Source organism: Orbicella faveolata, unplaced genomic scaffold, assembly GCF_042242905.1.
Source record: "Orbicella faveolata isolate gen_17 unplaced genomic scaffold, um_ofav_v1 contig_14, whole genome shotgun sequence".
NCBI classification, from domain to species: Eukaryota; Metazoa; Cnidaria; class Anthozoa; order Scleractinia; family Merulinidae; genus Orbicella; species Orbicella faveolata.
The window spans coordinates 11,980,566-12,007,400 of NW_028301541.1; the positions used below are offsets into that span (position 1 = coordinate 11,980,566).

The 26,835-nt window shown below is 39.6% G+C and overlaps 1 protein-coding gene and 1 long non-coding RNA gene across 2 annotated transcripts in view; one reads left to right on the plus strand and one right to left on the minus strand.

Moving 5' to 3' along the window:
• Positions 1 to 8,796, plus strand: part of LOC110060141 (G protein-coupled receptor 143-like) — a 67,534-nt gene extending 58,738 nt beyond the window's left edge. The window contains exon 8 of the mRNA XM_089286649.1: positions 7,954 to 8,796. Coding sequence (XP_089142775.1) covers positions 7,954 to 8,271 — 318 coding nt within the window. The 3' untranslated portion in view covers positions 8,272 to 8,796. The remainder of the gene's footprint in view (positions 1 to 7,953) is intronic.
• A 2,475-nt stretch (positions 8,797 to 11,271) lies between these two features.
• LOC149114018 (uncharacterized) lies at positions 11,272 to 25,947 on the minus strand. The gene is made up of 5 exons (XR_016206385.1): positions 24,364 to 25,947; positions 22,114 to 22,198; positions 21,591 to 21,714; positions 13,112 to 13,232; positions 11,272 to 12,669 (listed from the first exon to the last, which is right to left on the minus strand). It is a non-coding gene; the product is annotated as an uncharacterized LOC149114018 (long non-coding RNA).
• Positions 25,948 to 26,835: the final 888 nt, after the last annotated feature.

The window sequence follows — 26,835 nt, forward strand, 5'->3', positions numbered from 1 at the left end:
GGAACGAAAAGAGGTAGCTATCAGTTATACTTTTCATTTGTTAAAAATATTTTTGCTCGGCAGAACTGTCGTTGACTTGATTTGGTAAATATTATTTCTGCGCAAGAAATTGAAGCTCCTCGCTGGACGGGGACTCGAATTTCAAGAAAAAACCTTGGGGTCAGCTGGCCCCTAAGTTTTCAGGTTTGGTCACCAGCACAACTCTTTTAGTCGCCAAAAATTTTCAACCCTTCAGGCTTAACATATTTTCACGAAAAGACGCTAAAACGGCGTGAATCACGGGTTTTGCATGTATATATGAGTTTGCCGCTTTTTTTTCTATAATAACAGGGAAAATGGCTGAATGAAATTCTATTCTTCATTTACCAGTCTTACCAGTGTTTATAAAAAAGCTTCCATGTTGAAAGCTTTGATTCATTATTTTTCGTAGACTGGCGCAAGGTTTTTCGTGTTTTCGTGTTCATTGATGCATAGCGACTGCACGCATTTTTTGGGGTGAATTTATTAAATTTCTTAGGGTGCTGTGGGAACTTCAAATGCCCCGCAGATTTCTTAAAAATTACATGTCAGACTAACCCGCTTCGGCTTTCTTTTATCGAAAAAGCATTTGTTTCGATTATAAATCTTTTGTGTGAGCCGAAAACTTAGAGCGTGTTTAATAATCGGCCTTGACAGCCAGGGCTGAATTAAAATACTTACAAATTTTAAATGCTGTCTAATTTGATTTGAAATACATCGGAAGGAGTAGTCAATTGTACATTAGTCCTATCAAAATATCGACAATTACCGATAACAAGCTTCTGCTATAGCGAAATCCCATATCGCATGTAAATAATATTTTGTCTGAAATGTATTGCAATTTGTTTTCAATTTTATCAACACAATTCATCATTAATTAAGGACGTTTTTTTATTTCATTCACATTATTTTTGGGAATTACAGTTGCTAATGAAAGCTGTGCTACGGTAAAAAAAATGAAGCCGTAATCTTACTGCATGCTTTGTCAAGTAACGATGCCAGTAAACACGACACATGCGATACGAAAAACACACTTGCAGAGTCAATTTTCCTTCCGCTGGTTTACGCATGTGAAAGTTGTATATACTTTTTTCTTCTATCCAAAATTTATTACATATGCTTAGCTTTCCAACACTGAGACAAATAACAATTCTCTCAAAAAAATTTTAGGTACTGATAAGGAATGTCGTCAATTTCACATTTGACGTCAAAGACGTCGATTTCACTTCGCATCTTGCATGTAAAGTCACTGCGTATTTCACAAGAGTCCACGTAGTCCATAATTGTAAAGAAACCCAGGCAAACACGTACGAGCACGAGCAAAAAGTATCCAAATCTTATAAGTAAAAACACAGACTTGTGAGGTGGAAAGCATCCGCCCGATTTAAACACACCATTGAAAACTCGTCAGTTTGAACTCCCACCGCATTGAACCGCCAGTAACATAAAAATGAAGACAAATCAGATCAAAAGCACTAAACTGGGGATTTATTTAAGCCACCAGTTCAATTTTGAGAGCAATTTACAATTAAAAATAAACCTCTTCCACTAACTGCGTCCATTGCAACTGTACTGCAAAATGTACCTTTCATCTTGGTGACCTACTCCGGCTGTTCTCGGCAACAAACACATTCTTTTTGCGTCGGTATGGTTGCACATCTCTCCCAAGTACACCACAGAGCATTTTCCAACCGATCATTCAATTCAGCTTGATTATTATCTCCCGCGGAATCACTAGCACGTTCTGGCTTCAAGAGCAGCCATACTAAAGCTCAAAAGAACAAACACACTCTCGGACGGAATGACGTCACGGATATGGGGCCTGGCCTTCAAGATCCTTTCAAAATGGCGGCTCCCAGTGTCGAACTTTTCACTTCTTTTTCATTGGGATCGCATCCACTTCAGAAGCGAAAACAACGGTGAGTAACTCAACTCAATGTGAACTTTTTATTGGTGATGGAAAAAAATACACAGTTTTTGGAGTGACCTTCTCCTTTAAGAGTCCCTGTCCATAAATATGGAAAATAACTCGGCAAGGGTCGAAAATTCGATTTCGCTCATATTTTTATGGTAGATAGGCTAGGGCATGACAAAAACTACTGTGTAGTTTTTTTGGCAAAATATCCTTTTATTTCAAAGAAATATGCAAATTACCAAATTCCGTTAAAATCGTCATCTGACGCACTATTTTATTAAACAATTTTACGAGCCCCGCATGCAAAACCACATCATTCTTCCGTCTTTAAAACACTCAAATATTTTTCTGCAATGTTTAAATGTGTACTGGGTTGATTTTAGGGAATGTTGCGTTGTCTTTTTGGGTGCAAAATAATTAAATTTCGAAGACATGTATTTCATTCACTTAAAAGTACTTCGTGAATATAATTAATTTTCACCATGTGCGAAACCTTCAAATGGATTGAGCTTCTGGTGGTTGAATCGCAGAAGGATGGGTCTACAGATTCCTGTAAAAATTTGTTTGGGCAAATGATTGTGAGCGACGCGAGAGCTTTTCAAAGTACGTCAAAAATGCAAATATTTGACCATCCGTCGTCAAATTCAATTTACGGGTTTATAGACGCATATTTTAGCATGCGCCACATGACTTGACCTATGTTAAGTTGAAATAGACACAGAGCTGATAATTTCGAAATGTTCTAACCTTATTTGCTGTAAAAGGCAGGTCCAAAGCCGATTTGACGTGTTTTTCTCACCATTCGTCGCACATAAAGCAGAAGTTTGCTTTTGTTTACAAAACGTCCGATGTACATCGCCAACTGTCATGGTCGAATACCATGAATCTGTGACTCTCTCTCGACACGTATGATCACTGCATCTAACTCAAAAACGGCTAAGTCATTTGTAGATAGTCGCTTGCTTTGCACTACACCAAAATATTACGTTTGATCGGATTATAGGTAATTTTCAGTATAATTACTTTAATTACTTTATTTTCATTCATTCCTCACGTCATTGTAAAGATTTTAGTTTTAGATTTATTGTTAATTGTTATTTAGAATGTAATATACTAATTGTAGGTCCACATCAGCTTTTAGCTACCAATTTTATCGACCTACTTATTAAATAAAGTATGTATGTCTGTCTGTCTGTCTGTCTGTCTGTCTGTCTGTCTGTCTGTCTATCTGTATGTATCATCATGGTTTGATCTATTGCTACTTGAATCCTTGCTTGCAGCGGTTCCTTGTTTCTTCGTCACGCAATGCTGTCATCCCATTTTAGGAAGCAGGGGTAGGACAATTTCTATCCTAATACGTAAGGCTCCGTAAGACTTGGAACCACTGGGAGCACAGAACCTTGTTGAGTAGGAACAGATTAAATCAAGAAATGAAAAGAATGAATAGTTTACCATTGCCCCTGTTGTCATCTTTTACCCGACCACTGCTACCTGCATGCCCTGCGTAATACTGTAGCGCTAAAACTCGTAGCTAGGTCTTCTCGCGCTGTGCAATTATTTTTGGTTAACTTTACATACAATACAGTGGGCTACCCTCGGGGAAATGGGTAGTGACCGCTTAACAGGGGTCGGCCACTTATAGAGGTTGGTGTGCCTTAAATATTTTTCAACACCGGGTTATAAATTTCTTGGTGAACATGTCAATTCAAGACACCCATGATAGACGTGTGTTTGAATTATCACTCGTCACGTTCAATTTCAGACTCTTATCTGCCATCGCCCTTTCCAAAACAGTTGTTAAATTTTGGGTGGCCGCTTAATAGGGGTAAAGACAATAGAGAAACCCTTATCGGAACGACCAAAAGGTGGCCGCGGACGCTTAATAGAGGTAACTGGTCAATAGGGGTTTTATTTTCAGTATTTTACGGACAATAATTTTGGACTGTATTGGCAACAGTCCTCCATTTTCTGTTACAAACATACCAATACCTCGCCACGAGGCAAACAAAATGCGCGAAATAAAATGGCATGACCAGGGTTTGTTTACTCACGTAATTACTAATTAAATTTAGTCTGTTTTTCTCACGAATTACACACGTTGTGATTTCCTATTTTTATTTCAGCTAGTTCTTGCTTCATTGCTCTATAATTTGTTTATGGCGATTTTTTTAAATTTGTAGTGAGTCAGGCATTAGCTTTATCAGCTGTTGTCTGAAACATCAGAACGTTCAACAAACGTGATTTGGACCGAGACCACGTTCACTATAGAATACCGTGTCAATTATATCAATATACACATAATATATATATATGAACAGATAAACAATGAATAAATTGTTTCACAAACGCGCAGCATATGCCATGACAGCATTGCGTGACGAACGAATAACGGCTGTAAGATTGTGCTGCGCCGACGCGCTTATCAGCAATGGTCAGCAATCGATCAAACGTAATAGTTTGGCGCAGTGCAAAGCAAGGAACTATCTACAAATGACTCGGACGATTTTGACTTAGATGCAGTGATGATCATATGCGCCGAAAGATGGTCACAGATTCATGGTATTCGACCAATAATACGTTGACAGTAGGCGATGTACATCGGACTTTAACGTTGTGTAAACAAAAGCAAACTTCTGCTTTTTGTGCGACGATCGGCTAGAAATACATCAAATCGGCTTTTGGACCTGCCTTTTACAGCAAATAAGGTTAGAACATTTCGAAATTATCAGCTCTGTGTCTATTTCAACTTAACATAGGTCAAGTCATGTGGCGCATGCTAAAATATGCGTCTATAAACCCGTAAATTGAATTTGACGACGGATGGTCAAATATTTGCATTTTTGACGTACTTTGAAAAGCTCTCGCGTCGCTCACAATCATTTGCCCAAACAAATTTTTACAGGAATCTGTAGACCCATCCTTCTGCGATTCAACCACCAGAAGCTCAATCCATTTGAAGGTTTCGCACATGGTGAAAATTAATTATATTCACGAAGTACTTTTAAGTGAATGAAATACATGTCTTCGAAATTTAATTATTTTGCACCCAAAAAGACAACGCAACATTCCCTAAAATCAACCTAGTACACATTTAAACATTGCACAAAAATATTTCAGTGTTGTAAGGACGGAAGAATGATGTGGTTTTGCATGCGGGGCTCTCAAATTTGTTTAATAAAATAGTGCATCAAATGACGATTTTAACGGAATTTGGTAATTTGCATATTTCTTTGAAATAAAAGGATATTTTGCAAAAAAAACTACACAGTAGTTTTTGTCATGCCCTAGCCTATCTACCATAAGAATATGAGCGAAATCGAATTTTCGACCCTCGCCGCAAAATTAAGAATTTGTCTGATTTTTACAGGCAGGCACTCTTAAGTGCTTATTAATAAATAATTGTTTGCGATTTGATACTCTGCAAGAGTTAAATATATATATGTTATTTGCCGGCTGGGAGGTCCGTATGGTGAAAAACTGTGACCGAGGTCTTGAAAATGCCCGAGGTCACAGGTTTTCACTATACGGACCGACCTTAACCCGGCAAATAACATGTTTATTTTTTCTCCTGCAGTAAATTGGTTTTACAGATTACAAATGGGTTTGTTTACGCAACTCTTGTCATTGAATCGGCTTCCGCGCCGTCTACTAACGATTTGTAAAAAAATCTCGGCAACGAGCGAGTAACTCAGATAGTAGACAAAGAAAGATGTATCAAAGAACAGATTTTTTTCGAACTACTTTGTGTTAGTTGCATTTATTTCACCAGTTAAGTTCTCCAAAATTGTTTTTGCGCGGCGGTGTGAAATTTCGTGCGAAGTTTGAAGTTTTACTACAAAAACAATTTCTGTCAGTCGTTGCTTTTAAAATCACTTGAAATCAGACTTTTCTACCGTAAATTGAATAGCAGAAAGCGAGGAAATTCGTTACGTGTATTCCACAGAAATTCTCCTAAATACAGCAACGATCAGAGAGGTAAACTCGACTGAAATAGACTCAAATTTTATGGCGAGAGAAACACAGGATTACGCGCCATTACAGCGCCAAGCTACAAACAACCAAGCAAACTCTCACAACTTCAAAACACTCCATTGAATTTACTTACAGTGACTTTCCTTGCCATTTTAAAGTGAACAGAGATAAACTTGCGTTGACTAATCGTCGATGGACGTGTAAAAAAGGCAAAAGTTTGACGATTACCGCCAACTTTTAGGAGTGAAATTTAGGCTGCGAAGAAAAATTCCGGCCCGTGGGCCGTATCGTAAAAGCTGGACCGGTCACGTGCGTATGATTAGCCAATCAAATTCGAGGATTTAGGAATCCGACCCGCTCAGATGCTTGAGAAAAAAATGATGTATTTTATTTTTTTATCAAACATCTGAGCGGGCCGGAATCCTAAATCCTCGAATTTGATTGGCTAATCATACGCACGTGACCGGTCCAGCTTTTACGGTACGGCCCACGGGCCGGATTTTTTTCCCGCTGCCTAAATTTCGTTCCTAAAAGTTAGCGGTAATCGTCAATCTTTTGCCTTTTTTACACAACCATCGACGATTAGTCAACGCAAGGTTATCTCTGTTCACTTTAAAATGGCCAGGAAAGTCTCTGTAAGTAAATTCAATTTGACTGTTTTGAAGTTGTGAGAGTTTGCTTAATTGTTTGTAGCTTCGCGCCGTAATGGCGCGTAATCCTGTGTTTCTCTCGCCATAAAATTTGAGTCAATTTCAGTCGAGTTTACCTCTCTGATCGTTGCTGTATTTAGAAGAATTTCTGTGGAATGCACTTAACGAATTTTCTCGCTTTCTGCTATTCAATTTACGGTAGAAAAGTGACGAAGTGATTTTAAAAGCAACGACTGACAGAAATTATTTTTGTAGTAAAACTTCAAACTTCGCACGAAATTTCACACCGCGAAAACAATTTGGAAAACTTAACTGGTGAAATAAATGAGTAGTAGTTCGAAAGTAGTTCGAAAAAAAACTGTTTTTTAATACATCTTTCTTTGTCCACTACCTGGGTTATCCGCTCGTTGCCGAGATTTTTTACAAATCGTTAGTAGACGGCGCGGAAGCCGATTCAGTGACAAGAGCTGCGTAAACAAACCCATTTGTAATCTGTAAAACCAATTTACTGCAGGAAAAAAAAATAAACATGTTATTTGCCGGCTTACGGTCGGTCCGTATGGTGAAAAACTGTGACCTCGGGCTTGAAAATGCTGCCCGAGGCCACATTTTCAAGACCTCGGTCACAGGTTTTCACCATACGGATCTCCCAGCCAGCAAATAACATATATTTATATATTTAAGATATATATTTTTAGCAGGGTCTTCATTGATTTCAGTTTTAATTGTAAAACTGAAGAATTATCTTGAAGTATCTTAATGGAAAATGGGGTTCAGTTAGTTCGGGTGAAGCGTGAAAAATGACGAGCGAACAAAGTAGAAAGGGGCTTGGTGCAAGGAACGCTTTCCCGCGACGGACCCGCGACGGACCCGCGACGCAGTCCTCACTAATTGTTTCTGTCGCCGTTTTTTGCTCTGCTCCCCAACAATGAACGCCTGGAAAAGGCTGGAGAGTGTAATAGGAAAAAACCTTGACTTGGCCAGCCAAACGTTCAGACTCAATACCAGTTTTATAAACTGTGTTATGCGCTTCCGGTCCTAGGAGCTGTATATGGTATAGTGAATTGGGACAACATAGCTAAGGATCCCAACTAGCCCGCAAGCTATTTACACGGCCTGGTCACAGTTGGGTCCTCCATCTACAAGACCAATGCCCTAACCATGCGGTGGCGGCCTCACTATCTGCCCACAAACCGAAGTCCGTGTACTGAGACAGCAAAAACACTTGCCTTACTCTTCAATGAGGGCGTGTGGCTGCTGAAAGTTATCCCATCATGTGGATGTATCACGCTTATCACAGTCTGCATGCTTAGTCAATCTTACATGGAATATTCTTGTTAAAGGTCCGATTTCCACTTCCTGAGTTAAGGTAATGTTAGTATTTTGTGTTCTCCACAGGCCGTAGTGAACACGCAGCAAGGATTCTTAAACTGTTTAGTGTATGGACAACACAGGCAGTTTGCTTCATTTTGTAGTCATGTTTTGAGCCTTGGTCGAAGTAATTCAGCTGGCAGCATAAGCAACTATGATTGTATAACTGGAAGTGATGCTCGGCAAAGACACGATGAGATGACTATTAATTCTTGTTCTGGAGTCAGAATTCCAGTTTGTGAGATTTCGCCATTGCTTCAGGCTGACAGCCCCAGAACCCCACTAGAGCCCAGTCCCAGCCAGGCGCCTTTCCCAGTGAAACTATTAGGAGAGTTCACGAGATAACTGCATTTGTGGTCTCACGGTAAAACAGCCCTCGCAACTTATACAGAGATCCAAAATGGTAATAGAGACATCATAAAGGCAATTAGAGGAAGAGTTATCTGTTTCTGTTCTTACGTTGCAACATTTCATTCAGTAGTTTTTCTCCGCAAAAAAGGCCCTTGAACAAAATTCCCGAAATGCTTTCCCGCACATCTTGAATTTTGAGAATCCCCTGACGTGAAAGGCCAACAATGAAAACAATCTCGACTAAAAGATTAACGTGTAAGTAGCAATGTAGCCTGTTCCAGGCTCTTGGTAGCCGGGGAGAAAAGAGGGGGAGCGAGAGCGAAAATCAGGGACGACGAGCGCCCTTTTTTCCGCTCTTTCTTAACTACCGAGAGCCTGGAACAGGCTAATAACAATTAAGCTTATGTCGAACATTGTACATCAGTAAGACTGAAGACATGTGAAGACAGCTTTTGATATTGTTTTAGTTAATTTATAATACATATCACTGACCAGATACAAATGTATCAGTATTTTATATTCCTGGTATTGCTTCTTCGATAATATGAGTATTTTTTTTTTTTTTTTGCAGTTGAGGCTTGTCAATTTGTTCTAATTTACCGCAGAAAGTAAACGGAGTATGTTTTTTTTGCATAGTTGAGATATTTTTTAAGAGGATGTACAGATAATGTTAGCGATTATGTTCGATATGGATACTGGTGTTATATTTATGCTTATTTGTAAAGTTGTAGCGTAGCAATATTCAGTGAGTAAGGTAGAGTACTGTCTAGGTCTGCTTACCGTTTCTTTTTTGCTTCTCTTATACGTGATTAACTTCTTCACTCATCACTCATCACCCACAATGGTGAATTTTTAAAAAAACTAGGGGAAGAGAAACTCTTGGTCTTCGGCCATCGTAGCTCGATTAAAAATATAAAACAAACAGGGGTGATTAACATTTTAAAAACATGCATTTTATGAACTTAACATCAAATGGGACCATTTTTACATTTTGGCGTCCGGCAAGACTGACTACCATTGTAAGGTTAAAGAGACCTTGTTAACCGCGCGGCCATGGGCCGAGCGCGGTTCATGTTCTACTCGGGGTTTATTAACCGTGCGGCCATGGGCCGAGCGCGGTTCATGTTCTACCCGGGGCTCATTAACCGCACGGCCATGGGCTGAGCGCGGTTCATGTTCTACCCGGGGCTTATTAACCGTGCAACCATGGGCCGAGCGCGGTTCATGTTCTACCCGTGGTTTATTCATTTTTTAACCGCGCGGCCATGGGCCGCCGATCGCGGTTCATGTTCGTGTTCATGATTTTTTCGTTTTGTCAGTGACCAGACCCAAACTCCGTCTCCCCCAGATTTGAGTCACGCAACGTGTGATGTTTATTCGCCAAAAGCTGTTGAAACATTAATACAAGGACAATTTTACGGATATTGTTTTCTTTGTGAGTAAAATATATTTTCCTTTGGTTTTATCGAAGCGTTGGATTCCAAGGGAATAATAAATACGCTAAAAGAAGGTATTACGTCAACAATGGGATGCGCTGACGTTGCAGCGTTTATTATCGCTATATGACAAATAAGATCGTGTTTACTTTGCAAGTTTATTTCGCCAGAAGCGACGGTCATTAATTTATTTGCAATTTTGCGAGTATTTCTTGTGGTTTTAGGCAAATGGGGTAAATTCTTTGGCTGTTTCATCGCAGCGAGTTCATAGATCGGAAGAAAAATTAAATATTTGCAAGCGAAGCAAAGAACGTGTCAGAACGCACAAGGATTACGTCATTGGTAGGGAAATAACCACCGTACTAAAGATAGCCGTGGATAACGTAATTCTTGAATTGTGTGACTCGTGTGACTACATTGCTAGCCCTTTACTCATGGAAAAACCAATTAAATTTAATCATGACTTTTAAGAGTTTTATTATTGTAACGTTCGTATCGTTCATGCCCATTCATATCCCGAAGAAAGTTCCAGATTAAGACCATTACGCCATCGGAGATTTCACGTCGACTGCGACCGGCAGGTCTTTTTTGAAAGGTGCAGGGTGCAGGTTGAAATTTAATTATAACTGGAAAACCGCTGACCCTTAAAAGAAACGTACAGGTGGTAGACTTACCGTGACTGTTACATGACACCGTTTACAATCGCTCAGAAAGGTAGCTTCCACCAAAGTGCCAAACCCGCCGAAGCGATGGGAGGAGAGTATATTCCTATAATTTTAAGCCTGCAATGAATTATTGTTTTTGAAGAAACATCTGAAATATCATCTGAAATATCTGCTGAATTTGGTTTCTTCCCTGTGACTGTACCAAAATGAAAGCACACTGAGCTTGTGCTAGTATATTCCGACGGTTAATATATAGATTTAGGCCAGCCTAAACGCGGAGCTCCTCAGTTATTTTTCGGAATGTTGTTACTAATGAAAATAATCCAACATGTACATGTATGAGGTAAATTGCGAATGATTTAATAGTTTCAGCCGGAACTAGTATTACATCAGCAGATCGAGGTGTAAGATGGTGTGATTATGAAATATAGAGCCATGATTTCAAGGATTTCTTGGAAGCCACCAAAAATCTTGATCACAGAACAGAACTGTCTTCTGTGCTTTTTGGTGGCATTTCTTGTTCTTTCCTACCTTATTCAGAAAGACAAGGCATTGTTATTAATCATTATATTCTTCCTTAGTTAACATGGAGATTCCCACACAAAAGAAGTTTACACATTTTTTTGTTGTGGGGACTGATTGAAATGCTGTGGTTACAATATACTCAGTCCCTGAATCTCTACCAAATGAAATCTCACAAAAATACCAAAACAGTATACATATGTGAAAAGTTGGAAAGTTTTGTTTTCTAACTTGTCCCCAAAAATACATTTAGCCGTCTTCACTATTGTATGGAGTCTCCTCCTGCTGGAAGGGTTTGCAATAAGCAAAATCACCCTCGCATGAATGGTACTTACGATATTTTTTTTTTTTGCTGATCATGAATACTTGCATAGGCTTCAAATAATAATTTTATTATTCAATTTCAATGTGATTTGTTCTTTTTCTCGACTGGCATTGTGGACTACAAGAGCTGTTATTGGGTTCCATTAATTAATTTTGCTATGATTAAATTATACCAAGAATTATCAGTAAGCTAAGAGGAAGTTATATTATGTACATGTATTTTGTCTGCACTACACAACCAAATGCACTCCAAGGTTATCAGGCATAGGTACATTTGTCAGAAGAGCCCAGCATATCCAAGATATGTTTTGATTGACACATCAATGAAGATAATTTACAGCAAAATGGCTAAAAAATACATCAATATCCTACATGCACCAAAGCCAGACATGGGGTTATAAGGCAATCATTTAAACAACAGATTGAAATAATTTATAAATTAGAGAACACTATTTCTACAACAGAATGGAACAAATTAACCTTATCGGACATTGCGAATGGCAAGGCTGTCTGTAGAATGTCACAAATTTCTCAACCCTTTCTTTCTACAAAAATGCTAATCCTGCAACTTTGCTTAAGACCCAGTTCTCCATTTTGTGTTGGCAAAATATCAATTTATGCCATGTCCAATGCAGATTATCACAAAATTGATTTAAAAGCTCAATAAATATCATTTTAAAGCCAAAAAGCCAATTATTTAAACCATGAGTAAATTATCTCTAAGAAAAGCTGATTAATTTAAAAGGCACTTAAAAATAATTAGTTAATATGTGTTTCTTAATAATGTAATGCAGTGTATCTGTCACAATGTTGCAGCTATGATATTACTACAAACAGGATGGGCTGCAGAACTGAACCTCCAAGTCGGTTTATTCAATGAACTTGGTGCAGAATCTATAATCCCATCAAGTTGTCTGTAAATACAGAGAAACCAAACAAAGCATTACAATCATAAGTAATGAATTACTGAACTCTTTTACATGTATGAACAGTGTATGTTCCATTAATATTGGGGATCTCTCAGAAGCTGCATCCATGATAAATTAATTTGTTCCCAGATGCATTTGTTTATAGAACTTTTCACAAATTAATATCTCTGTCATAACAGTGATGTCTGTGTTCTACAACAATTAGTACACAAGAAAAATACACTCAGTAAGATATTGTTTACAATAAAAATCAATGCCTATAAGCAATCATAAGACCTTAAATTTATATTTCCTCAGAAATATCTCTCCAGGACATGGTTGCTTTGAAAATCTTTGATGTTTTAATACAGGCTCCCCATCTGTAAACTGTTCATATATTGACTGACTGACAGGAACAGGCATGTAATTCCTTTCTTTGATATACAGTGTACTTCATTGTTAGTTGTTTACTGAGTGTTAGTAGTGAATCAAATGCTAGGGGTTGGTACTCCAACTTTCACTGTGGCAGGCTCTGCCCTGAAATACAAAGTAAACTTACAGAACTGTTATGAACTTCGCCACTTGCTTTCAAGAGCAAATGCAATTTGCTTCAAACAAGAAACTGGAACATTGAGGGTTACAACAATGTGCACAGTCCCAATCACAGGGTCATCCAGGCTGTTTGGTTGTACATATAACTGCACAACTGTATATGAGTTCAGCTTCCAGAAGAAAATCAGAGTTTGTCAGGATAAATACTGATGTTCTTGCTTGTAAACTCAATGAATGAATGTGCAGTTCCAGAAGATATTCACACCCAACACCCATTCATGGCCAGTCTAGAAATTCCAAATCAAAGTATCAGGAATCAAGAGCTCTAATAGAGAAAAAACCTCCATGTGGGGTATGAATCTTTTCTTAAAGAAAACAATGTCTGAGAAATCATTAATTACAAAATAATGTTTAAGAAACATCTTACCTTTCAGAGAATTTTTAATCTACACTGTCTGACCAGTTCATATACTTGACAAGTTGACACTGGGCGTGTTTTTAAATTTGTGCCCTTCAATATCACATTGCTATGTAGTAGCACTGGTCAACTAAAAACAGCACAATTTGGTTAATTAATATACACTGTACATTATTAGGTTGAAATATTGGTGTAGATTGTTGCACATCAACAGATACAGAAACTATTTGCACCTGAATCATAACGAGTGAAAAATCGTGCATGAGACATTTACATGTACATGTAACAGCCCTCCACCTCAGAACCATCACAGATATGATATGATATTTTTAAACTCTCTGAAATTTCAGATTATTCAAGATTAACATATGCACATACATCATCTGGGGCAACCCTAAAACACTGAATTTTGAAACCGAAATCCGGAATCCAGAATCTGGAATCCAGAATCTGGAATCCGGAATCCGGAACCAAAAACCAGAATCTGGAATCCAGATATTATGAATGATGATAGAAATAATTCACTTCAGCAATTTCTAATAAATAAACATGAGCAAAAATTATTTTGTTGTTATTTATTTTCTTGGCTTTACTTCAGCCACAGACTGTAATTGCTAAAAAATTATTGAATAGTTCTGAACAACTCTTAACTATATATCTGGCCCGGTTGTTCAAAAGCTGCATAAAGCTATCCATTGGGTACATCACTATCCAGTCAGGGATACTGATTTTTTGGGTGGATAGAGTTACTCATAGCCTGCTAGCAGGCTCTAGTATCTGTCTCTAGTGTCTGAGCAGGCTAAATAGGTGTCTAGTGTTTTTCTGCATTGGCATGTCACCAAGAGCCTTCATGCGGCTCTGCCACTCACACCCCCAGCCCAAACACGAGAGCCTGCTCATAGGCTAAGTTACCCATCTTTTGTTCAAGCTGGCCCTGGTGAGAGCCCGCTTCTTGTCTAGATCAAATTGCTCTGAGAAGACTGGTGAGCAGCACATTAACAACAAGCTATTATAGGCTATTGCAGTGAGTTTCTGGCAGCCTTTTAGCATCTTTTAACAACATGTGGTCTGATCTGTTAGCAAGTGAGAAGCAGACGGAAGTAAGTGTGCAACATTTCTACAAATTGTTTTAATATGATGGCCGCCAAGAATATGAAAGGCTGATTTGTAACAGTATCAGTGTGGAAATTGTGTTAATCTGGAATTGGTCTTGTATCTGTTAGAAAAATCAAATTTCATATTTAGACCAGATGGGTTAGCCTTTGGACTTCGAAAGTGGGGGGCGTGACTGTCAATGTACAGGGGGCTGCCACTGACGGATACCCTGTTCTCTATAAAATTTTCTATCTTGTTCAGTATCTACTAGACATAAAGGATAAACTTATACTCCCGGTAAATTGAAGATCACTTATTAAACAAAATGGCAATTACCAGCAAGCTTATTTTAGACACTCTCGAGGTGCTTGGAATAAAATTAAGACGCACTTTACTGAGATTCTCATAATCATAGCCCTCACTAAAAATAACGGTTGCACGATTTCAACAGACGGGGAATTTTTGTCTCAAAAAAGGTTAAGTTTGAGGTCCTTTTTACTTGGCAGCTTACTCTTTACAGTCAAAAAGCTAAGCAAAACAATTTTCGTGTATTTGAAGAACTTAATTTCTTTGATTTGCGGATTCCGGTTTCCAGTTTCTGGATTCCGGTTTTTGGTTCCAGATTCCGAATTCCAGTTTCTGGCTTTTAGGGTTGCCCCATCTTTAACAGAGTGTTTGCTTCACATTCAGTTTACACATGGCTGTTATCCAGCATAGGCAGACTTAGAAGTTTTCCTTCAAAAATATATTGCAACAACTATTGCATCTTTCATTACCTATTCTTGTGCAACCCTCCAAGTTGCGACCATTTTAGTCGCCATGGCGACTAGAATTTTGGAGCTGGCGACTAAATTAGAACGCAAGTCGCCAGCTCGGCGACTAAAATTAACGTGACCTGTGCGTCAGGAGCTTGAGCGGACTATCATCCGGAGCGAAAAGAAAAACGTTCTGAGCATTAAGAATTCACTTTGCAAAGCTAGTTGTTGTGGGATTTTAACCAACAGAAATGGAGACTGAATAAAATGAAATGTTACACGGTAAACAAAGATCAAGGAATTGCATTCAGTCGAGCTTGGGACGTGACGAAATTCGTTCCACTCGACTGAACTTTGGCACGTGACAATTTTACCTGGAAGCGTGAGACAACACACGCAATCTGGTCATTTGCCATCGAAAAGAAGAGGAATTGCAAAAGCTTGGAAAACTCGACGGTACAGGATCCACAATATATTTGAGATACATCCAGATGTATTTGAGAAACGTATTTTGTTTCAGTGGACACGAAAATACTTGACTTTACAGCAAACTTGATAACACAAGCACGGGGGATTCTATAAATAATAAAACTGTGATGAAAAGCGGCTCGCAGTTGTAAATAAATTTCACTTGTGTGCATGCGCAGTAGGACGAGACAGAATATACACGTGTGCTTGTACTCGTTAGCTGGAATAAAAAGTTATCTTTCTGATCTCTGCCATAATCTTACATGGTGTCAGAAGTGGGATAGCGAAGTAACCAAACATACCATTTAGCTCGATACACTGGAGAAGGTGGAAGAGTGAAGTAATTTCCGAACGACACGTGTACGATCGATTCAAGAAAACAACATGGCCGCCAGCGCCTCATTCATTGACAAGGGTCCAACCATGGACTGGAGCACGGATGAAAACCTATACTCACGCTTCAAAATGTGGAAACAACGCTGTGAACTGCTCTTTACGGGCCCGATGGCCAAAATTGACGAAGAAATTCAGTGTAAGCACCTGCTTTACTGGGCCGGTGAGCACGGCTTGGAGCTGTTCAACAGCTGGGGCCTCTCGGCAGACGAACAAAAGAAACTGGAAAACTACGTGAAACCTCACTCAAACGAGCTGATCGCCGCCTGGGAGCTACACAATCTTCGACAAGGTACACTATCGTTAGAAGAATTTATTGCAAAGCTTAGAATCCTTGTCAAAGAAGCCAACTATCCATCGGAACATCATGATCGATTCTTGAGAGACTTCCTTGTACTCGGCATGAATTCAGACCATGTCAGAAAGGAGTGTTTCAAAGAAGGAAATGCTCTGACATTTAGTAAAGCTAGAGAAATGGCAAAAGCAGACGAATCAGCAGACAAGCAGCTTCAGCTAATGAACCCAGTAGTGTCAGCAGTACACCCTGTTAGCTCAACCAGGAGAAACCAATTCCAAAGCGACCAGCTGAACCCAGTAGCCGGTGGATCAAGGCAAAACCCAAAAGGCAACAAGTCAGGAAAAACGCAGCTCTGCAGGAATTGTGGTTGGGGCCCTCACTCTCATGAACAGTGCCCAGCAAGAAATGCAACGTGCCATTACTGCCAAAAGGTGGGACACCTTGCCAAGGTATGCTTTTCAAAACTTAAAAAGAAGGATGTGCATGAGATTGAAGCTACTAGTAATAACAATGCCATACCTGAGTCAGAGCCTACCCAATCATTAGATGATTATGTGTTCCTGGGCCCAATTGAAGCAACACCCCTGGCCATGAGTGTAAACGTTGTATCCTGTAGAGAAAAGGCTCTGCTAGAAGTCTCCTTGGCACTGAAGCCAGAAGGAAAACAAATGAATGCACTCTGTAAGATAGACTCAGGTGCTGAAACAAACATTATACCCAAGTCCCTATACAAGCAACTAAGCCCTGAGACACTAAGCCTACAACAACCTACAGTGAAGTTAACTGCTTATGGTGGAGCCGAGATCCCAAATCTTGGATCTTGCCAGATATATGTGAAGGGTCCTAACAATTCCAACCCCAGAGTTATCCAAGCAGAAGTTGTTGACGTTGATGGCCCTGCCATAATTGGTAACATGTCTGCACAAGACCTGAACCTCTTAAAGCTCAACTGGCCAGTCACAGCCAGCACAAATGCAACCACCCAGAATGTTGTACAAAGTGAAAAGCCCATGCCCAATGCAAATACTGTCAAACTATTTGACATCAGAGGCAAACAACACCCCTTCCCACTGACAAAGGACTATTTGTTGGAAGAATATCAGGATGTCTTTACAGGAATTGGCTGCTTTCCAGGACCCCCGTGCCACATCGAAACTAACCCTGACATTCCCCCAGTACAGCATGCTCCAAGACAGGTTCCAGTACAACTACAGAAAGCCTACATAGAAGAGCTAGACCAGTTAAAAGAATCTGGAATTCTGGTTGAGGTCCAAGATGAATATACCCCTTGGGTTAACTCTGCTGTGGTCACCATCAAACCCAACGGGTCGATCCGTCTGTGCTTGGACCCTCGGAATCTCAATAAAGCAATCAAGCGCAACCCCTACTATGTGAGAACCATAGATGATGTGATACCGAAAGTCAGCGGCTCCACCCACTTCAGTATCCTTGATGCACGCAGTGGATTTTGGCAAGTTAGTCTTGACGAGGAAAGCAGTAGGCTGTGCACCTTTAACACCCCATGGGGAAAGCATAGATGGACAAGACTTCCATTTGGCCTTACGTGCAGTGGAGATGTGTTTCAAGAAAAAATGGATATAGTCTTTGGCAGACTTGAAGGGCTCAGCGGTATTGCAGATGACACATTTGTCTATGGCACGGGCGAAGCACAACATGATCAGCACATACTAACTGTCCTTGACACAGCAAGAGAGAACAATGTGAGATTTAACCCGGACAAATTCCAGTTTAAAGTGAAGGAAGCATCCTTCTTCGGGCTCACATGGACCCCCGACGGGTTCCGCCCTGGCGAAACCAAAATCAAAGCAATCCGTGATATGCCATCCCCGAAGAACCTTACAGAGCTGCAGTGCTTTCTGGGCGTGATTAACTACCTGAACAGGTTCTCACCCATTCTAGCCCAAGTGTCAGAACCTGTGCGACAGCTGATGAAAAAAGATGTACCATTCGTGTGGCAACCAGAACACCAAAGGGCATTCCAGAACCTCAAACAAGCAATCACTGAAGTACCAGTCCTAGCCTATTACGACCCAGAAAAGGAGAACCTAATCCAGTCTGATGCAAGCCTTAAAGGCATTGGATGTGTGTTGACGCAAGAGGGCAAACCAGTGTGCTATGCCAGTCGATCACTAACTGAAACTGAGTCTCGATACAGCAACATAGAGCGAGAGTTACTCGCTGCCTGTTGGTCGCTTGAAAAGCTTAACCATTACGTATTTGGTAAGAAGGTGGTCATCGAAACTGACCACAAGCCGCTCGAAAGCATCTGGAAGAAGAGCATATCGAGCGCACCACCACGCCTTCAGAGGCTCCTACTTAAAATGGCCAAATACAACGTGGAGATCAGGTACATTCAAGGAAAAAGCAACGTGATAGCAGACGCCCTTTCCAGGATTAGTCACATGGAGCCCCCTGCAGAAGACAACGAAGTCCCCGTGGTGGAACTGGACACAATCTCTCGAACACTGCCAGCCAGCCCTGCCAAACTAGATGAAGTACGAGAGTACACTGATCAAGACGTTGTACTCAGTCACTTAAAAGATGTCGTGCATCATGGATGGCCAGAATATCCAAATGAGTGCCCACAAGACCTGAAAGAGTTCTGGAACTTCAGAGAGGACCTGAGTGTTGAAAATGGCCTCATTCTCAAGGGACACAAACTCGTAATTCCCAGTAAGCTACGCCCACAGATGTTACAAATCATACACCAAGGACATATGGGAACAGAGAAGTGTCTCCTGAGAGCAAGGGACAGCCTGTTTTGGCCAGGCATATCAAGGGACATCAAACAGATGACAGAGAACTGTCCGACATGCGCACAGTTCTCCAAACAGCAACCAAAAGAAACATTGCATCCACACAATGTACCCAGTTATCCATGGCAGAGGCTTGGATGCGATCTGTTCGACTATGGAGGTGCTCAATACTTACTAGTCGCAGACTATTACAGCAAACACCCCATCGTTAGAAAGTTGAGCTCAACGACATCTGCTGCAATAATCAACCACCTCAAATCAATCTTTGCAGAACATGGCATACCAGAATCCCTGGTATCTGACAATGGCCCTCAATACAGCAGCAAGGAATTTGCAGCGTTCTGTGACCAATGGGGTATCAATCACATTACTAGCTCACCAGTGTATCCAAAGAGCAATGGATTCATAGAAAGGATGGTACAAACCGTAAAGAACCTTCTAAGGAAGTCCGAGGCTGCAGGACAGGACCCGTATCTTGCGCTCTTGTCATACCGGGCCACGCCTGTCGATAGCAACTTACCATCACCAGCCAAGTTACTGAACAATAGAGAATATCGCACACAACTACCCAGCAGTGGACGACTCCAACGGTCACAAGCAAAAGAATGCCACCAAGATCAGCTGCAGCACCGCCAAGATGTTCAGAAACAGCAGCATGATGGCAAGTCCACACGTGAGCTACAAAAGCTAGTACCAGGCCAACCAGTATCGGTGTTTCAACCAAAAACCAAGACCTGGACTCCGGCAACACTGAAAGAGCAAATGAACCAGCCAAGATCCTACATTGTAGAGACAAACAGTGGTTCTGAACTAAGGCGCAACAGAATACAGTTAAAACCGTCAGGCCAAGTTGCACCAAGCCTTGAAGGTCAACTGCTCTCTAGCCAAGACAATCCACCACAGCCCAGTGCACCTACATTTACATCTCACCAAGTCCCGTCACCAGGATTATCCCAGACACCCCAGAAACCAGCTACAGTTGGTGAGGGAAGTGCCGACCAACATCTGACAACCAGAAGTGGTCGTGTTGTAAAGAAGCCATTAAGGCTGGACCTTTAAACTTTGTTAATCAGAACAACTCGGCTTAGCCGTCTGAGAATTTTGTTGCGTTGGATTCAATTTGAACAATACTTGCGTTATTTAGGTTCCAATTTAGAGACCAAGTTTGTTTCTTTCACCCGGCAAAGTTTTTAGGGTGGAGATGTAAACATATCAGGTTTTGAGCATGCGCAGTACGACGAGACAGAATATACACGTGTGCTTGTACTCGTTAGCTGGAATAAGAAGTTATCTTTCTGATCTCTGCCATAACCTTACACCTGGGTTTATTTTTAAATTGTCAAAGATTTCATCAATAAAAAATATCTGTCTTAGTGATTGCCCTAAAACTTGTGAAAGTATTTTCGCGTTGAGTATTCGCGTTCCGCGGTTCGCATATTAAATTCAAAACGACAAACAATTTGAGGTTGAACTTTTCTGTCCATTTCAATACAGTTTTTAATTTGCAGATGAAGTTTTATATCGTTTACTTATTCAAGCGGAAAACGAGGTTGAACATTTAAAAAAGATCATAAGCGATAAGGTAAAAATAGTGTTCTTTTTATGGTCTCAGCAAGAATTTGATGCCGCCTTGATAAACATTGGAAAACTTTCCGCCATTCAGCTGCGAATGAGGCTATCTTATTTTAACTTGGTATAATCTGTGTCGTTTGCACTGCTCCTGTTGTGTGAATTATAAATGATATACACAAATATTTCTGTGTTTTGTGAAGCAACTTTTTTTCTTAATTTTCATCAAATATTTTCGTGGGAAAAATGGCGGTAAACATACGTTTCATTCATACATGCTCACGCTTTTTGATGGTTGATTTCACAACCAGCGCCAGCAGTGAAGGAATGATTCAAATCCTCAAAAAGATCAAGAAGACCATTTCTTCAATCTGAAGTCCATACCACATGTGGTTTCCAAGTTTTAATGCAGAAATATGGATTTCTGTGTGCTGGCTGTAGACTTGTAAATATGTGTCACTAGTATAGATTAAAAACAAAAAAAACTTTATTTCATAGCATGAAAGTTTGAATTGTTTGGGGTGCTCAAGTCATTCCTAAGTTACCATTTAAGTGTGATTATAAAATATTAAAAACTCAAGCAAGAGTTTATAATGAAGATAGTCTGAACCTTTGGCTTTTGATATTTGTGGTGTCACTTGTAAATCGATGGAGCTATTTGAAGGCATGTACATTTGCATCATTATAATCATTGTAAAAGATTTATTGAAAGTGAAAGCCAATCAATTTAAAATGACTGAATGAGAACTGTGATCAACTCACAACACTGTTGCAATAATATAGTACTTTTTCATTGTGATCAGAAACTTTCATTTGATCATCAATCATTCCAATAAAAGCATATTTGAATCAACATTAGGTAGTTCTTTCACTGAACGGGACTTCAATTTACTTGGTGGTTCAAGGAAAATGTTATTTAATAATACAGTTAGATAATAATAAGATTATTATTTATTATTAATTAATTATTAATTTACGCATATATTTTGGCGACTAAAATTTTTCATTGGCGACCAAACCTGAACAGTCAGTGGCCAAATGGCCACTAAGGAAAAAAGTTAACTTGGAGGGTTGTTGTGATGAAATGACACAAAATCCAAGAACAAGAAGTCATAAGCATAGAACTAACTTACGTGGTAGCGTTTACAGTTCCTCTTACTGTCTGCATATGCCGTCCATAAACTGGTGTTGCCTGGACAATGTACTCATTATTTTTCTGATCACACCTTTTAAAACGTCACTGTTATATAATTTGTCCTGAAAAAGCAATACATGAAATGTTATGCCTTTGGCACTCACCAAATACCTTTACATGATGTATAATGTACACCATATCAACATTCACAATTCTTTTTACTCTCATTGTAACTCTTTTGTGTCATTTTCCCTCACTTGAAGACAGGACTTCCACATTAGGTGATAATTTGCCTCTGGAATCTCTATGAATTCACAGGGAGTGATAACAATTAAATCGTGACTAATTTTAGCAAAGGAGGCGTTGAAATGTCAGATTTTAATGCTAAGTTTATACAGTAACTTTACATTACTCTTCGTATATATATATATATGTATATAACCTCTCAATTATTGCACCTATAGACAGAAGGTGTGCCGGGGGAAGAAATGTTCTAAACTCTCTGAACTTTTCTCCCTTACCTGTAATAGGATGACCATTATGAACTACAGTTTGTAACCAACACCAACATCAGGTTATGTATACACATGTATATTTTGTTGTCGTCTGTAATCATAAAAAATAAAAATTTAATATCCTCCATAAAGTTCATACTCAATAACACTGCTACATGTAGCGCTGTTACTGGAATTCAATTTAAGTGAAACTGTTGCAATAGCTCTGTCAAAATCGTTTCTAGCAGTTAAGGCAAGATAACAGAATATACATGTAGCACACAGCAAAGGCTAGAGATACACACATGTTAGTTATCAGTTAGGATTTGGTGAGCTTCTGTGCTGTAGGTATGGTGGAAAATAATAGATTATCAGAAATGAAGGTTCCTGAGACATTTTGACAGCACTAAGAGGAATTAATATATAAATTCACAAAAGAAGTTCTTGCCCTGTCCAGTTCTCTGTAATAAAAATATCATTCACATACAAGTCATTTATTATATATGGTTTGTGTTTAAAGCCGATATAATGCACTCTGATTGGCCAATTCCAGTGCATTATTTACATTTACATAGTATACCTCAGTAAAATCATAAAACATCGCGTGCGACTAAAATAAAAAATATAAAAAATAAAAAATAAAAAGAAATGTCTAATTCATAACAATTTAAAATAATCAACACTAAAACGAATGTAATTCTTTACTTGAAAATTATTCTCCCGTAATGCCCATGGGCCAATTACAGGCATGCTAAAAAGTCCTAACACAAAGTAAAAGGAAATTAAGAAAACTTGCTTTTTTCCGGAAAATTGTAGCGACTGAAGACAATGATGGAACACTCTGAGAGTGCATTCTATCAACCTGATGAGATAAAATTTAAGGAGAATAGAGAATTCACAAAGTTATCTCACAATCTAATTGGTACAGGACAGGAAAAAGGAAACTGTACAGCCAGGAAGAAACTGAAACTTTCTTCGACGAGCAAAAAAGTATGCATGCACAACAAAGAAAACAGTCAGTGACATTCATTTAATAAGTTAGTTAATAAAAAATTAGTGTGAAGAAGAGAGCAGAGAGAGAGAGAGAGAGAGTGGAGATAGGAGAATGCTCTCTCCAACTAAATTGTGTATATATGTATGTAAAAGTTATTCTTATTACCGAGAAATGGTCAGGGCAAGAACTTCTATTACACTGTTCAATGTACCGAGTTAATTAGTACCATGTCACTTAGTAGGAACATTTCCATATTAAGTGTAAATACCGCATTGGGGAATAACCTCTTATTAAGAAAATAGGGTCCATGTACCCCCAACCAAAAGCAATGGCACAAATAAAATGAAATAGCCAATCAAAATCAAAGCACAGCTTTATTTGCAGACAGGATTGCCATGCATAGTCGTCTACTCGACATTTTGGACTATATAAGCATTTCACCAAACCGAACTAATTGGACAGACAACAAAATAAAACGAGGAAATCTACATTATACACACAAGATGCATATCACTACATCTGAGCTCGAGTATCAACAGCAAATCCCTTCTCAATGAAAGGTGACCGAATAAAAGAGAGGATAAAGATAATTCGTTTAAGCTTGCGGTGTTAAAGTTTAAAATTTATTCACGTTTAAATTTGAATATTACCGAGAGTCTGTACTTTTGCCGACGGCTTAATTTAGCTTTGCAGTCATTTTATTGGCAGTAGCTTTACCAGTCTTCAACCAAATTAACCTCGGAATTCACAAAAGCATTTCGCCAAACCGAATAAATTTAACTAACAAAACGAGGACCTCTCCACACTTTGTAATCACAATTGCAAATATTCACATAGGAACAAAATTAAATTTAGCAAATCCTGTTCGCTTCGGCTTAAAATGGTTTGTAAACCTTCCTTGGTTTTACACAACAGAGGAAGAAATTTTAGCAGTCTACGAAGCGGCAGTGCTAACTAACTCAGAGAAAACTTCAAAACTCGTCCGGCCGTGTTTACAAGTACGGTTTTGGTTAAGCTTATTTTCAGACGTGAGGTTATAAGCTTAAGTTGACGACGAAAATCGACAGAAAACTTAATTTGTTTACAACGTACAGCAACCTCCAAAGCGACCCACGTGTTATTGTTTAGAGACGAGCGAAATTAAAACGATGCAATTCTTAAAATCTCTTACAGCATGGCTTCAAATAAGGAAGACTTTTAATGGATACCAAATGAAAATAAGCTTATATCGCCGAGGCAACTTGTTAATTTTCATAGCAAACGCAACAACAAAAGTCACTTACCGCAAGTTGGCAATTCAGTTCGGCCAGTGTAAATCTTCCGGGCAGAAACTTGCAGCAAAAGTTGTGAAGACTGAACTGAAGCTATATTTTCGATAGATCAACGAATCAACCACTTCTTTCCGCTACGCTTACTGTTTTATAATTTCCCTAAAACACTCGGGCACGTTTGATTTCTCTTGTTCATCACCTGACCAAATCAGGTGACTTTTGAATTTTCTTGCACGGCTGCACAGCATCACGGTCGCGCGAATTTTGAACTTGGCCATGGGCAGTCTTCTGAATCAATTTGTCGGGTACTTTCGCCTCCTTTCTATAGCCCTCGTTAGCTTTGGTTCACGGCATTGTTCGGTATTATTTCACCTCCTTTCTCTAGCCCTTGACTAGCTATAATTCACGGCATTGTTCAGTACTGTCTCGCCTCCTTCCCCAGCGCTGGCCCGCTCAGTCTTTTTCGCGATCTTCTTCGCTACTTCTTTACCTGTTAATTCTTGCTTTCTGTTTATTGCTTGACTGGAACCCTGTCTTAAAAATATTAGATCAACCTCCGCTATCGTTTATCTTTAAAAATCCCGCCAAGAAAAATGGCATTCTTCCGCTACAAACCGAGGGTGCATGTCTCTGTCAACCTATTAGCTGGAGTATGGCCGCCATCTTGCGCGACTCCGTCGTCGTCGTCGTCGTCGTCGCCGTCGTGCGTACGCGCCCACGAGCAATACCGCTAGCCATGATAACCATGAGAAAATCAATTCATGGGTTTCCTTTTCTTCCCTATATGGGTATGGGGCTCCGCTTGGCGGCCCTTCGGGCCGCCGGAGCTCTGCTAAGATCTTGTATTATTTCATTTTTTAATTTATTTGCTTCATTTGTGATGGCAATCTTCTGTTGTTAAGGGAAGTGTAGCTTACACTTCCTGTTGACGCTACGCCTAGAGATTTCGAACTCACGCGCTGTTGAAGAGACTCGAGGAGCCCGTTGAGTTTTGAAAGATCGAGCGAGGTTCGACTAGAAAAATAAATAAAAATGGATTCCGCAACAATATTAACTTGAAGCTTTAGAAAACGTTGAAAAGATTGGCGCGCTAGAAAACCGTAGCGTTTAAATAGTCCTAATTTGCATACATAAATGGCAAGCTAAAATAAAAATTCACACGTGGAGTCCTATAGGAAGACCCGAGCCAATTCTGGAATCGATGGAAACATCTGTGGAGCGGCCATTCAGATGGCTTTGAAGAGATTTCACTGGTCTCAGCGTGTCCATCGATAAGTACTTATAGCGGATCGATCGTGTTTTCACTATGTGAAAGAGGCGAACTACTTTATGTAAGAACCCCTGACGAGTATATAGGTTATTAATTATTTTTAGTGCCAGCGGTTTTCCAGTTATAATTAAATTTCAACCTGCAACCTGCAACCTGCAAAAAAGACCTGCCCGGGTACGACTGATGGTGCAATATTAAATACAGTTTGTGTTGATCAAGTGATGTGGTGTCTACAGTAATCAATGAATTATCAAGGACTGCTTTGGAATGTGCACTGCATTGCGACTGTAGTGCTAAGAAAACAGTTAAATTTTAAAATCGCGGTTATAAGATCTAAAAGATCTTGTTTTTTTAGTTTTGTCGGTGACCAGACCCAAACTTTCTCTCGGCCAAATTTTGAATCACGCAACCTGTGATTTTTATTCGACAAAAGCTGTTGAAACATTAATACACAGACAATGTTACGGATATTGTTTTCTTTATTGTGTGTAAAATATATTCTTTTGGTTTTATCGAAGGGAATAATAAATACGTTAAATGAATGCAGTGACGTTGCAGCTTTCACTTTCGCTACATGACGAGGGGGACATGGGGGGGGGGGGGGGGGTTCTGAACACCGCAACACCGCAAAAAAAATTAACGAACACCGCATCACCGCAAGAAAAGTCAACGAAACACCGTCACCGCAACACGTATTTTCAGCGCCATGATTCGTTCATCTACACTTAAAATAATACTTTTATGCCTCAACAGTTTTCCACAAAATAAACACATCACAACGCTTTTCATTGCGTATATGTCGATACTGCTGATGCCTGTAAATCAGTTTTCTTGATCTTGTGAAGAAACCTTGCGCGAAACTAGGAAGCGGACGAAGAAAAAAGAGAAGAGCCTCGAGAGATGGCTTTTACCCCCAGATCCCTCTCTTCTTTTACTTCGCTCACTTTTCTTGGTGTATAAACCCTCTGACTGAAGCCCTATCTTGACTGAAAGTATTGCTTTCCGGAGCTAGCTCCGTTTGCGTTCGATATCGATAATCGTTTGAAAAAATAGAAGGTCAAGAAAGTCGCAGGACCTTGGAGCGGGTATAGAGCGGTATAGAGCGGTATAGAAAAAAGCTGCGCAGTCAATAATACATTATATTCGGCCTTGGCGTTTCCAGAATTTTCAGGATTGTTTCTGTCCTCGTTCCTCCACGTGTCTACCGAACACTG